Raw genomic sequence first — 15,173 nt, 5'->3', positions numbered from 1 at the left:
GCCAACATTAGCATTTAGTTCAAAGCATTGTTGTGCCTACAGCTTCATAGAGCGTCTAGCTTGGCTGTAGACTGTAGTCCTGTTGGGCAACAGTTGGTAACACAATTTCTCAAGACTGTTTTTTTAAATTTACATTATTGGCCCACATGCTTTATTTAATCACATTCTGTTTTTCTTGTGAGGGTCATCAATACTACACTGGTTGTTACTTTAAAGCCCTTAAAAAATCTCTTCAGAAAATAATTGATTACTGAGGATCCTTAGCTGAGGGTTTATTATGAGAATAATATTAGCAGTATGACTGATTTAAGGTAATAGCTTTACTGTGTAAAACATTATACATATAAATGAAACAGATCTATCTAAAGCAGCAGACTCTTGTTGCAGTCTTGCATAAATTGCCAAGGTAGCTCTGTTCAGAAAAACACTTTGTGAGACTACAGGGTCAAGATCTTTGTGTGTGTTTTATCCATGACAACGAGCGAGGTCTGAAGTCCCATTTCAGCATTTGCTCTCCTTGCACACCAGGGCCGTCATTGTCTCGATGTGATGAAGTGGACAGTGTGTATGATGGAGGTCCATGAAGTCCACAATATGGAAGGCTGACATTTGATATGAATAAAATCCTCTATCACAGTGTATGTGATTTTATATCTGAATAACACTGTGTATTGTGATGTGGTGAATTTTCTGTAGAAATCAATTGAGAAACTGTTCGTCAATAAAAAAACCAGATGGGAATGTCTGTTTATATCTGTGAGTTAAATACCTGACAGATCAATGTACATCTTCACATTGATGCTTCCAAACCAGATCTGTGTCTCTCCATGGTGCTGAAACACTCAAACCAATCAATAAATTTCTCTCCAGCAACCTAGAAACTGAACAATACACAGAACTCAACAGAAAACCCAACACCTACGGTAGCCCAGCTGTGTCAAACACCCAGAACACCCCAGCAATGTCTTCCCAACCGCATAAATAAATGCCCTGCTAACCATTTAGTAAAATCATAGAAATATTTGCATTCTGTTCTTATTAGAATTCAAAGCTTTGTCTTTCTCAGATAATCTGAACCCCAATAGCCAGGTGTCTCATAACATTTAATATCAGTGACACCGTCCCCACTTCTCAAGCAAACAAATTACAAATATCAGCCATCTTAATGTTCTAAATATTTGCTGAGAATTTCTAGAATCAAACTAAAACAGAGTAACTGTACTAAATCCATTTATATCAGATATTTCTTTCAACTCTGTTCATGCCACAGCCATTTAACAGCAATGTGCAAACAAAGATTTGATGCTTAGAAATCAAATCCAAAGTGTGATGTAATAAGAAGCATCAACACCATGCACTTTCTAAAAGTTGCTGTGATCAGAATCTTTTATCAGCTTTAAAACTCTGTCTGGACCAAACCTACAGCTCATATTCTCATGCCACTTATTTTTCTTTCTGTGCTGAAAGTAATGTGATGCTAAGCTGCCCAGTCCAGACTTTTCTGGGCTTTTAGACATCAGGTTAAGTGGTAATGTTGCCAGAGGGAGGGCTTTGTACATGGAAGGAGAGTTAAAGACCAAAAATATAAAATAACCTTTTAGACTCCAGAGTAGGCTGGTGGGAGCTGTTTGTGAGTTTGCTCTTACAAGATTAAAGACATAACATATTTATTGAGCATTAAGATTTCAAGTGAAAGCAAATGGCATCATGGTCAGCCTGCTGTGCAGAGAAAACCTAACAAACTGCTGCTTTTATAGTTCTCTGCTGCTCTCTGGTGGCACTCAGGAGTACATTCTCCTTAATTGTACTCAAAAAGCTAAGACTGTACACTGTGTTGTATTTTTTACAGGGTGTTCAGGTTTGGGTTAAATGACTGTGTTAATGTGAAATGATCCAAAACATTCTTGTTTTTCAGTGGTTATTATTTTATGTACATGTGGAGAAAAGAGGTTGATTGGAAACAAACTTGTAGATAGTAAAAACTACAATTCATGTTGATAATTAAAATTATCAGGCTGCCGTTTGTTTAAATTCGTGGACTGTAAGTTTGTAAGTTTCTGCAGCAGATTTTGTCTGTGTCGTGTCAAACACCAGTGAACACACAAGTTGAGCAAAAACAGTTTATGAAAGTGAGAACAGGCTGGTTTCTGCTGGCTGATTTATCTTACCGAGCTGTCAAGACACACACAAACAAACCTGCTGTGTTCATCTTACCTCCAAACACTGGCTGTCCTTTGTCATTTAAAAGATATTTGGTTTCCTAACACAAAATAAACTACATGCCAGTAAAGGTCAGTGTATTAGAATCTGTAAGTACAAACAACATACTCTCAAAATGAAAGATTTACTGCAGTGAATGAAGAATACCAAAAACACTAAAAGGCAGCTGCTTTAGTATTAGTTATATCAACTGTCCTTCCATCATGTTATAAGACATTTAACTCTTAAGTGGTTTTCTCAGATGTGGCATGTCTTATTGTAGTGTTTTCAAAACTAATCATACACATACTGTATGTTCATTTGTGTCATTTAATTTTAGAGGGCTTATTGAACAGAATGATGAAAATGATGCATACTCCAGAAAAAGTTTGATAACTTTGCAGTAATTTTTAAAATCCTACTAAATTAAATCAAAGTGGTATTGCTTCCATTCCTTTCGGACCAAAACTGAATATTGCCACAGAAAGTCTTCTGATTATAAAATGTTGTAAATATGATAACCTTTTTTTAAAATGAAAATGAATTGTTTTTTTTAAAAGACATTTTTAGATGTTTTCAATGAAAACATAGCCTCAGATCAGGTCGGTCTAAGGTGATTCTGCTATGACTGGTAATAAACTGGACTAAGGTGAAAAAGAAATACTCAGTTTTGTGTTTGGTTTGTAGAATATTGCAAGAAGAGGATCAACTGCCCCCTATATCATGAAGGTGTCTCTCTTTTAACCTGGCTAGATCACCATGGTAAATTATGCTGCAAACTTAACCTGGTCCGGCGCCGGTTATGTTCTGAGTTTCGGCTTAAATTGGCTATAAAAAGTTTCTTCAAAAATATCTTCCAAAACATATTCCCTTATTTGGTGTTTTGATGATGGTAGTGGAGAGTGCTGTCTAACACGTCGGTCCAAAATCTCCCATAGGTGGTCAGTTGGGTTGAGATCTGGTGACTGTGAGGGCCATAGCATATGATTCACATCATTTTCATACTCATCAAACCATTCAGTGACCCCTTGTTCCCTATGGATGGGGGCATTGTCATCCTGGAAGGGACCACTCCCATCAGGATAGAAATGTTTCATCATAGGATAAAGCTGATGACTTAGAACAACTTTGTATTGATTAGCAGTATTAGCAATGACACTGATCCATAGCAGAGAAACACCTTCACACAAACACAACAACATGCTCATTCATTACAACAAATTTATCTTTACATATTTGAGTTATAACAGCAGTTGAATAAAGAAGCCCAAAGATAGTTCACATGTTCTGTTAATTTGGGGCCCCTGGCTGAGCAGCCTCTAAAGTCCCTTCCAGCCTGGGCTGGATCTGGTCCATCTAGAAAGGATTCTGCAGCCTTTGAGACAGTTGAGACATGGACTGTGCAAAATGGGCTTCAGTTAAACAGAGTCAGTCTCAGTGTTGTAAGATGGCTGTTTGAACATTTGGAGTATTAACAGTTAAAAAACGAACCGCAGTCAAGTTGATGAAAGCTGTTCGACTAGTTCTGACACTTCCTGCATTTTTCACTGCTGATGGGAGATAAAAGTCAAACTGCTGCTGATTTTACCTGCTGCTCACTAACAGTGATACATGCAAATCTATGTAAAACACTTTAACTCAAATAGAAATTCTTAAGAACATTTATACCTGCAAACATTACATTGATATTTTTTTAAAACAGCCAATCAGCATAAAGAAAAATTTCAGCTGTACAGTCAAAAAGTGATGCAACACAATGTGATCAACGTGATCGTGTTAATCAGACATTTACAGATTTCTCTGGTAGGATTCTCACCTGCTGAACTCACTTCAGGTCAACTTACTGACACTTTCCACCTTCATGTGTAGAGGAAACATTGGGAGAGAAGAAGCTGCTCATTCTGCCTCGTCAGTCCTTGTGTCTGTGTGCATTTGATCTGAGCATGCCGTTACATCCTCATAACTTCACGGTCCAAGTCTCAAAAAACATCAGTGTGACGTAAAAACCAGTCTAACCACTCAGTGTCGGAGAAATCACACATCAGATGATGTAGTTCTGCTATCTGTGCTAACTGACTGTCTAATCTAACTAAAATGGAAGGAGTTGCTGTCTGTCAAGTCTGCATATATGTATGTATGTATGTATGTATGTATGTATACACACACAAGTGACAAATTAAAGGTAAAACCAACATAAAGTGTCTTAGTAAGGTGTTGGGCCACCATGTGCCACCAGAAAAGCTTCATTGTGTCTTAGCATTGATTCTACAGTCTCTAAACTCTACTGGAGGGATGAACACCATTCTTCCATTCCTTCATTTGGTATTTGATGATGTTGGTGGACAGCGCTGTCTAACATGTTGGTCCAAAATCTCCCATAGGTGTTCAATTGGGTTGAGATCTGGTGACTGTGCATATGATTCACATCATTTTCATATTCATCAAACCATTCAGTGACCCCTCATGTCCTGTGAATTGGGGCACCGTCATCACTCCCATCAGCATAGAACTATTTCATCATAGGATAAAGGTGATCACTCAGAACAACTTTGTATTGATTAGCAGTGACCCTTCCCTCTGAGGGTACAAGTGGACCCAAACCATGCCAGCAAAATGCCCCCCAAAGCATAACAGAGCCACCAGATCCCCTCAGTTTTCCTGTACAGGCAGACAGAGAGAAGCAGAGAACACAATAAACATTATAATGGGCTTTTTGTGCTTCTTTTCATCATTTGAAATATAATTGAAATATGAATCAGCTGTTCATACAATTATACAGTTCATACAGTTTCATTATTGATTGAATATTGTTTATTCTTAATGTAGGATGACTTGGCTTAATCCTTGTCAGGTATTAAATGTACCTGAGCTGCAGGGTGAGAAATGATGTCAGATGGTCCTCACACCATAACAGAGAGGTAATATTTAGAATTTGTATCACTTCTTTACTTCTTGTGGTGAAACTGTTGGGTTACAAAAGGTTAAAATTATCATGTTTTTTGACAAAAAAAAAAAAAATCTTAACTGAAATCCATTTAAAAGCCACTAATTTCAGCAAATTGTTGAGAATGAACCTTCACACTCAAACATAAGAAATAACAAAGGATTTACTTCATATGTTTTACTTGTCTTTTTGACCTGTGTAAGCAGAAGTTGTATGGCTGAAACTCTTGTACTGTACTTTTACAAACATCCGTTATCTTGGTAAAATCAAGATTGTTTGGTTTTGCCAAACAGCAAAAAGATAACTTAAAACAATCTAAACATGAAAGTGATGCACAAGTATTGTTTTCTTGATTCTTGTGACTTGTTAAGAGTAACTTGTCCTCTCAGTGTGAACTGCAGCAGCAGCATTAATTACATTTATGTCAAAACAAACAACTTCCTGTGCAGCAAAGTAAATATATTTCTTATTTTCATAGAAACTCATAGAAACACAACTCCTTATGTGTGTTTACAACAGAAAATGTCTATTAATCAGCACAGATATAGTACAATAGAAAAATAAAGTATTATTCTGAACCTATTTTTAAAAACTCCGCTAGACATAATTAATTTAAAGCATTTTAAAGCCTTGCCATTCACATTTAAGCCACCATGGCTCACCTCAGCTGAACATCCATACGTGGTGGAACAGCTTTAAAGAAAGGTAAATATATTAGAAATTAAAAACCTGATATTTTAGCTTTTTTTTTGGTGAAATCTTCAAACTGTTAAAAATAAAGGTTAAAATGAGGGACAGTATGAGTGGAAATGTTCTCCTGCTTAAAAAAAATAACAACACACAAATCCAAAAACACCATTTATTAAAAGATTTTTTATTCACAATAGAAGTGTAACAAATATAGTTTATTAAAAAGTCTGCTGCTCATTAATATCATTTTAATCCATAAGCTCAGAAGATTTTTATATAAATGTAGAACGGCTTATTTGCCTGAATGGAATATTTACATTTTTTTTCAATAATATTAACACAATAAAACAAATTTCCTCACAAAATTAAAATATTGCATATAAACACAAAGTAAACTATGTGCAACGGAATGATTATCAGCAATATTTTGTACAGATACATTTTAGAGGTTGTTTCACACATTTTAAACCTTTTTTAAAGGGGAATGTCGACCATTTAATAAATTCAGATTATCTGTGACTCTTCGGTCATATCTGTGATGCTGCACCACTTATTGATGTCAGTGTGATGCATTTTACATGTTCCTGTAGGGAGGAGTGGTGCATTTTCACAAAGACTGACTTAATGGTGAGTTCCTTAAATGGGTGGCATTTCCCTTTAATGTTCACTAATAGAAAGGCATTGGAACGCAACAGATCGTCAACACAATATTCAGAAAATCAGCAAAGACAATTCAACCTTTTTAGGGAAAAAATAAAAATAAAAACTAGAGTCTGCATATGACAATGAGAAGCCTGACGTCACACTACAGTCTGTGAAGCTGAAGCAGGCTTTACACTGATGGCTCACATCAACAACCACATTCATTCTGAATTAACTCCCTGTTAAGAAACAACCAGATCAGTGTCACATGACTGGAAAAAAAAAAAACATGTTTAAAACCTTTTCAGTAAAATCCAGAAGGGCACCAGCAGAGCCTCGTGTTGTGTCTCAGACTTCCTACTTGGAGAAACGCAGTGGATCAGCCCTTTAAGTCTAAATCACAAGTCAAAATTATGTTTCTAAGCCTCCACGTTTACACCGTCTACAGACTTTATCATATTTATGATCCTCAAAATGCACTGAGGATACAAATTTCAGCATCTCCTAACTTTCAGTTCTTCAAAACATCTGTGTGGTTCAATATACAATATAAATCTGAAATGCAGAATTGTACTGACAGATCTTAACAAAGGGAGGGGAAGTGTCAAACTACGGCAAAACTACCAGGAAAACATGTTGATCCAAATTTCCACAAGTATATGTTTTTTTTTTTTTTTTAAACTGACCACCACTTCATACCACCATAATTATTGCAGCAACAGATATGAAATTATAACCCCATACCGTGACAAAAATCTCTGCAAGAACACAAGTTTGATCTGTAACCGGACAAATGTAATCAGAATAAATAAAGATCGACTTCAATCAAATCTACAGTAGGCAGCCGCAATGTCACCTAAAACAGAAGTGAAGTTCTGTTTGGAGTTTTAAGCCACTTGTATATGAGGAAGAATACTGTCAACAGAGAGAACAACTTCAGCTAGAATACACTCAATCACAGCTGGAACATCATCAGCTGTGATTAGTATTTAACTCGCTCTGAAGGTGTCGGTTTTTTCCAGCTGGACCATAAAACCACACAGAAGTTTGTAACAGGAATAAACTGACTAATGACAATAAGATTACAGAGACTGCGGTGAACTAAAAATGATTTTACTGCCTGAATAAAACTTTTAACTGGTCTCCAGCTGCACATTAACCAACACTAACTTGCAATTTTGCCTTTTTTTAAATTCAAATTCTACAGCATAAAGATCAAACATTAAAGTGTCTTTATGATGAACACCGAGTGACAGTAAATCAATGTGTTCTATAATGTGGAAGATCTCACTTCCCTTCACTCTGTAAAGGTGAAAAGTTTTCCACATTGCCAGATGATGTAAGTCAGTGACCTTTCATGAGCTCGTCGTACATAACAACACTGATGGAGCAGCATTATGTTACTTTGGGCTCATTATAAGCTGTGTTACTCTAAATCTGAACCGATAGCTCCCAACATCAGTGACAGACGCAGATATGAAGAATTCACAGAAAAGTTTTTGATGTTTTCTCCGAGCAGCTTCAGTGTCTCAACACTAAACTGTACAATTAACACTTTAATCAATCTGGTTTTTATGAAAATGTTGAATATTCCTATATGTCCACATTTATGTTTCAGATCTTCAGAACAAGAAACAAAAACAATAAAACAAAAATGTGCATCTACCATGTACTGATACACCTCATGTGTCAGATTTGGATCATTTCCTACGTTAACAGCCAGTCGAGGCTTCATCTGACAGCCATCAGAAGCATCGACAGGCCTGACCAATCCTTTTCTTCCATCAACAGCAGTCTGTTCTCTGCTGCACACACTGTTTCCACTTTTTGTGCTTTCCGAGATAAAATAAAAATAAAGCAGAACACAACAAAAGCACACAGAAGTGAACAAATAAAGACAAATGCATATAAAATATTCTTCACTTCACATTGGATGGTACATTCATACGATTCCTATCCTCCCGTAAGGTTGTTTGATTGACTCCCAGGTCCCCTTTTTTGTTTTTTCAGCATTAAAAAACATTTTCTGCCGTTGCTAACATCACGTTAAAGGTACCACTTGTAGCAGTTTAAACACCTTTAAATTATTGGTCATATATTGGTATAACCATGGCAGAAGCATCACAGCTGATTATTGTGGTTATAAATCACAGATGTTAAAAGATGCAACATGTGAGACCTTTAAACTCATTACTGACATCAGTTCAGGATGTCATTTTTGGCAGACGAGTGTGCGAAAATCCCCAAACCACCCGTGAGGCTCCATATTTTAGGGTTCGTACTTTGTCTCTAACCCGATAAACCCTCAGCGCCTCCTGGGGGTCGACTCCCAACACCTCCAAGTCCTATGTAGTACTACAGAATAAATTAACACAATCAGCAAAAATCAACCATTACAATACATCATCACGTGGATAATAAATGCCTCTAAAGCAACTAAACAAGACACAGTTAAACACATAGACACTGTTGCCTGTACAGTGATATAAAGAACTCGTGTTGACATGGAGGGTTTCTCACAGCTCAGGAAGTATATTCAGCAACATTATATTCAAATTTGAATGGTAAGGCCCAATGACTGATGTGTGTGTGTTGATCATTACATGACAGGTACATGTCGTCATTTTGGGGTATCATATAAAAAAAGAAAACATGAATTTAGCCGTGTTGATTTTGAATATGTAATAATTTAATTGTAGTTTAGCCAGTTCTTGTTCCTTTTATTACCTCTTCAAATCGACTCTGGCCATTCTCAGCCACTTCTTTGCACATTCTCCTAATTTTTCTGTTAATTTTCTATAAATTTGAAGATTTTCTCAGCTCTACTTGCTGTAGGAGGACCCTGCTCACTACAAACTGTGGAAATTAAATGGACATTAAATTTAAAAGGAAATTAGTTAAAGCCAATCTGCTTCTTCTTCTCTTTCAAAAAACCTATTTTTTGGGCAAAATCTGTCAAATCCAGATTATGACTTTTCCATTACAGACTGTTATAAATTTTGGGATTATGTTCAATACGTGTCAGCCCGTCAGATTGTTCTCCTCCACAGTGATACCTGGGCCAAATGTATTTTAGCCTGCAGTGAAAAACCTGCTGTTGTGGTTGATGAACTCCCCTCAGCCTGTCAGGCAGCTGAAATAAATGAATCCCAGCGAACTATTTCAGACAGAAACGCCTTTTGTTGACTGAACTTTCTAATGACTCGCCATCTGCCAGATCTCTCAGTGACACTAAAGTCTGTTTAAAGCTCATTTGTAGTAAGATGAACACGGACAGTGTCATAATCCACCATCTGTCTTTGTGTCATATCTGCACTCAAATATACATAAAGATGATATAGTTAATGACTCAATCACTTCCATCTATCATAAGATATGTGAAATGTTATTTTAAAGATGCAAGTTTGGTGATCTTTTAATTTTTGTACTTGCAATGACAGAAGAAAACTTCTCTCATAAACTGCCGATATGTGACGTTATCTGCTGGGTTTAAAACAAGGCTGCTCGTCACTGTTCACAAAAAGTTGCCAATTTTATTCTGAATTGCAGGTTTCGTATATGTATATTAATCAGTTTTATCTAATGTTAACTTTTCAGACTCATTTAGCTCAGGTCTCATGTGGACTGTAATAGAGAACTCTCACCACTAGATGTCAGTGTAGTAAAGGAAATACCTGCTGACAGGGATCTGTCTACTGGTCTCAAACCATTACAGCTGATGGTTGCTAGCACAGATTCTGGTAAAAGAGTGTACAGCTTTAACAAGTGAGATTATATTCACAGACAATTTAAGTCTTATTTAGAAGGTTTCTCAGCTTTGATGGTTTGTTCTCCCAAAGAAACAACAGCGAGACCAAGTTTTCACCAATTCTGGACGACACATTCAGGCCAAAGTCCCAAATAAATATTACATTAATCCACATCTAGTTTTGGTATAATCCTCATCTGAGCTCTGGGACCTTTATTTAAAGCTACAAGACTATTTTAAGACTCTATTCTTTTGTGTTTTTGTGTGAGCTGCTTCTCCCTCTGACTCCTTTTCAACAGTGAAGGCACTATATCGAAGACTAAACTGGATTTTTTATCTGGCTACAGTTCTGTGTGGCATCAGGAGAAATCTTTACCGTACAATCTCACTGAACACTCTGCTGAGCGCGACTTTGATGAGTTAAACACGACGCATACGACGACAACGACAACAACAACACAACATTTGTGTCGACGACATTAATGTCTTCACTCACACTCCTTCACACAGGAGGATGAAGGGAACAAAAATCTCAAGGACAAAATGGTAAAGCTGTATTGAATGAGTATGGCTTCTTGTGTGTGTGTGAAGGTCAAGTGTCCGCATCTCCTCATGGAGGAGAGAAGATCCTACAGCCTGCCCTACACTGGAACTTGAGGAATGATAGTCAGATACAAGAGGAAGCGATACAACAACCCCAACGAGGGTTCGACCGATGAGCAGGTTTGCTGATAGTGATGTAGAGGAACGATGTCGTCTATAAGAAGCTTCTAAATGAGACGTTTCAATCAGATTCTACACGTATGCATGAGTATCATTAATCTGTATCGTCTTCAGTTGAGACTTTAAGTGTCCTCGGGTCTAAAAATTATGTTTTTACACATAAAACTGTTCAGATTTTAAAGTCTCTTCCACTCAAAAATGTGTTTTTCTTCTTGTTGCTTCAGCTTGAATGAATAGATGTAGATTTTAACTTTAATTTTAAGATAATTCAACATTTTTTGTGGAAAAACCATAGTAGACACAAATCATTTTTCAAAGTAGAATATTTTATATACATCTTCAAATATGTCTGGTGGGGATCTTTAAGGATCAGTTAAGATCCTACTGTACTTAGAAGGTCTTTTATAGGTAAAACCTGATATAGTTTCAACCGTCCGGCTGCTGTAAATACCTGCTAGTGCATCAAATCAGCGGCTGAAAATAGTTCCCAACAAATGCACTTTTTACTCTTGTTTGAGTTACAATTTACAGCGTCGAGCTGATTTAGGATTTTGAAAAACAAGAACGACATATTTATGAACCGTTTTTTAACAACGATTTTAAACAGATGAGTTTGGGGACGTCAGAAAGTATTGAGACGGACTGACATATTGTTGGTCTTTTTAAAGGGTAAATAACAGAAATATAGAACGTCGGCAGCCTAATTAATCCTTTATGGATGTTGATGTTTGTTTGTTTGATATCAAGCCTCCAAAAGAAGGAAACATGTTTTCAGTTTCTTGAACTCAAAGGCTTCAATCCAACAATGATGCCAGTATTTCCTTCCTACACCCCGTGTTCACTGACGCTCAGATTGTTCCAGAAATAAATAAATAAAATCCTGAGGGGAAAAACTGAAAACCTGTCATTTTTTTGTAGAGGAACATGGCAATTAATTAAAAAAAATTAAAAACAAACAATATTATAAGACAGATTAAGATTTTAACATGTTGGCTGTCAGTTAAAAAGCTTTGAAAAACCTGAATCGATCGAACCTCAGAAGAATTGGTGTAGCTGTGAGAAAAAAAAGACCCTAAAAAGATACAAATGAATGAAGGATGAGATAAGCAGAAGAAGAGGGACAGCTTGGTGTAAACGTCGAGGGGAGAAAGTGTAGTTACTGGCAGGTAGAGAGCTGGTGTGGCTGGTCGTCCTGCGTCACACCGAACTCAGAGGAAATAAAGAGCAGTCAGGTGTTTTCAGGTAACAGGTGACGGAGAGGAAGCAGAGGTCTAAAGCTTCTGTGGGTTTATAAAAAGAGGCGTCTTTCCTTTACTCCCACAGAGACAACCATGTTTTTAGAATTGCAGAACTCCCAGTGCTCCCCTGAAGACAATGTAAAAAGTGGAGTGGCGGCGGCGGCACCATCGCTGACGCAGAGATACTGGTTCCTATTCAGATATTGAAGCGGTACAGCAGAGGGGAAAAAGACGACGCATGTGACGTGAACAGAGCGTCCTGTAGCTCACTAAGTTGCTCTGAGTCAGCCTTGTGATCCTCAAGACGAGAGCTGCAGTTTTTCTGGGTTTGGTGCCCAAAGACTGCGGTCCAAAATATCCACATCAGGGAGACAACTGGTTCAGGTCTTTCAGTGTTCTCCTTCACAAAAAAACAGACAACAGGTGGAGCTGCAGCTCCTAACAACAACATAACTGAGGAATAATGTGATAACTGGTCAGATTGTCCCTCTAAATGAGTTGGAAGATGTGATAAAACCTGGTAGTGGAATAAACTGCCACTTAATGTAATGACATCTTCAGATGGTACCGCTTTTATAATACAAGAATATTACAAACTTACAATAGATAACGCTGGAATTCATCACATTAAACTCAAGCAGAGGGACATTTCATTACATTTTGACAAGTTATGACGTTATCCAGCAGTTAATATGTTGGTTCAGACCAGCGTCTGGACTCAACCAGAGCTAAAAATGTCTAAAATTAAAAAAAAAAATAAAAAAAATCACTTTCTGAAGTAGATGCAACAGCAGGAATTCAGCGCTGGCAGGCTTGAATTCTCTTTTGATCCCATTACAAATAAAAAAAAAACTAAAATCAATGTCCAATCAAGAGGCATCCGAAGCCACTGGGAACTCCAAATGGCTAAACTGTTTCAGACAGACAGCTGGAGGCTCAGGTACACAGGATCAGAGGTTCTCGCACTTGTTTTGGGTTGTCAGCGCAGGAGGGTCCGCTACTCCACTTCATTGGGTCTGTCTGTTTTGTCCTTCCTGATGACCGGCAGTGGATGAGCCTCGGTGTTAAAGACCCAGTGCTCAAACGGCAGGTGGTCGTCATCAGAGAAGAGCAGGTAGAGATACCTGGAGGAGACACAGACGGGAAAAGACTTAAAAACACTCAACAGCAAGATATGATGAGCGGATGTGTGTGTGAAACTGAACTAAGCACAGATATTAGGATAAGGACTCTATTTTGTGGTGCAAGTAGAGCTCACAAAGTTTGTTATTGTCTTATAATTCACTCTGCCTGAGGTGGGGGGTTCATTCAAACGAGGAAGCGCCAAACAAGTTGTTGCTATGTTGGTGGACATCTAAGAAGTTGTACCCAACGTGGGGCCCAATGATCACACAAAACGTTTTCGAATGTTATGAAATATCAACATAAGAAAAAAAAAGAACAAAAAAAACCCTCTGAAATCTTGGGAAGGAAAATATAACCCAGGGAAATATTAAAAATGATAATTAAGCAAAAAATTTAAACCGAATTCTCAATTTCTTCATCTTACAGCTCAGTGAACTGGAGCAGGTTTACTATCATGATGTTACTGAAGGTTTCCCACTGAAATAAACCCCAGTTTAATTAAACTGTAGTTAAAATTGTTATAAATTATACCAAATAGAGAATATATATAAATGATAATTGTAAATCTGCTGTGGGTTCCACCTGCTTATTATCTGCATTCATATTATCCAGATAATTTATCAGCACTAAGATTAAAAACAACTATAAAGATGAAAAAGTTCTCCAATTAAATTTTGAGGGTAAATTATGTTTTGATTACATGCTTTTGCTCCTTTTATTAATGTCTTTCTAAAGATGACTCATTGTGGGATCTACACCGTTTCCTGTTCAGTTTTTTTGAGATTACTCTGATGAAACAGATGTGGAACTGAGAGGCGTGGTTCAGCTAAGACCAGTTTATGAAACCTGAAGTGATGAAATTCTGCGGTAAAATGTCATCATATGTTATGAAACTCCCCAAAAAATAACATTATCCATCGAAGGCCTTGTAAGAAAGAAAGTTTAAGTAAATAAAATGTGTTGTAGGACAGTTGCGGGTCCACAGTGATGAGACGAGATTTCATCATGTAGAGTAAGAAAACGAAGGCAGCAGAAGGAGGGATCGATAAAAAACAAAACAAATGAGATTCAGAGAAAATCATGTGACAGAAAGCAAAGGGGACGACCTACAAACGGCACGCATGTGTCAGATGACTAAGACTAATGATTCAGCAGAGGAGCCGGGTGTCCATGAAGCCCTCAACCTCCACAACAAGTCCCTCGTCCTCCTCTGCCTGCCAACAGACCACTAGAAAGCAGTGAGTGATTGAAGGAAGACAGCAGTGTGAAGTATGGCCGTGTCCTTGGCAGCAGGAGGAAGATGAATACTGGAAGTGGCTCTGCAGAATGCCAAGATCCAAGAGTAACATTAGGAGGAATAGACTTATGGCTTTGCCGGTAAATGGGATTGATATTTTCTGTCCGGCGAGGTCCGTCTCTGATATCACGGTTATGATGCGGCTTGACGGATGAGGTAATCATTGTGTTACTGTCCAGGCTGGTGGTCAATTACACTCATATTTTTCCTCCAGTTGCCGATGGGAGGCCTGTAATGTGAAATGATGCTAATGAGACATTTTGTTCTTTTTGTGCTGCTTCCCATGGACAGATTTTATCATGCTTATAAAAATTCATATCTCACTCAGTCTCACATGTTGGATGTCATTAGGATGTTTTTTGGCTCTGATCAACAAAAAAAACACAAAATTCTCTACAAACTGATTGGTATGTCATGACCTGCAAAAGGAATCCGGCATCTTACTTTGAGTGTGTGTGTGTGTGTGTGTGTGTGTGTGTGTGTGTGTGTGTGTGTGTGTGTGTGTGTGTGTGTGGTGTAATCAGGAGCACAGGTGACGCTTGTTAAAATTTACAGCCTATAAAAAAA

At 37.6% G+C, this 15,173-nt stretch overlaps 1 protein-coding gene across 1 annotated transcript in view; it reads right to left on the bottom strand.

The window, feature by feature from the left end:
• Window positions 1-5,988: 5,988 nt before the first annotated feature.
• Window positions 5,989-15,173, bottom strand: part of man1a1 (mannosidase, alpha, class 1A, member 1) — a 143,206-nt gene continuing 134,021 nt past the window's right edge. Inside the window, exon 12 of the mRNA XM_067573235.1 lies at window positions 5,989-13,308. Within this exon, the coding sequence (XP_067429336.1) occupies window positions 13,182-13,308 (127 nt within the window). The 3' untranslated portion in view covers window positions 5,989-13,181. The remainder of the gene's footprint in view (window positions 13,309-15,173) is intronic.

Source organism: Thunnus thynnus, chromosome 18 (genome assembly GCF_963924715.1).
Source record: "Thunnus thynnus chromosome 18, fThuThy2.1, whole genome shotgun sequence".
In the NCBI taxonomy this organism is placed as follows: domain Eukaryota; kingdom Metazoa; phylum Chordata; class Actinopteri; order Scombriformes; family Scombridae; genus Thunnus; species Thunnus thynnus.
The sequence above is the reverse complement of the archived record's forward strand: the minus strand, read 5'-3'. Positions and strand labels throughout refer to the sequence as shown.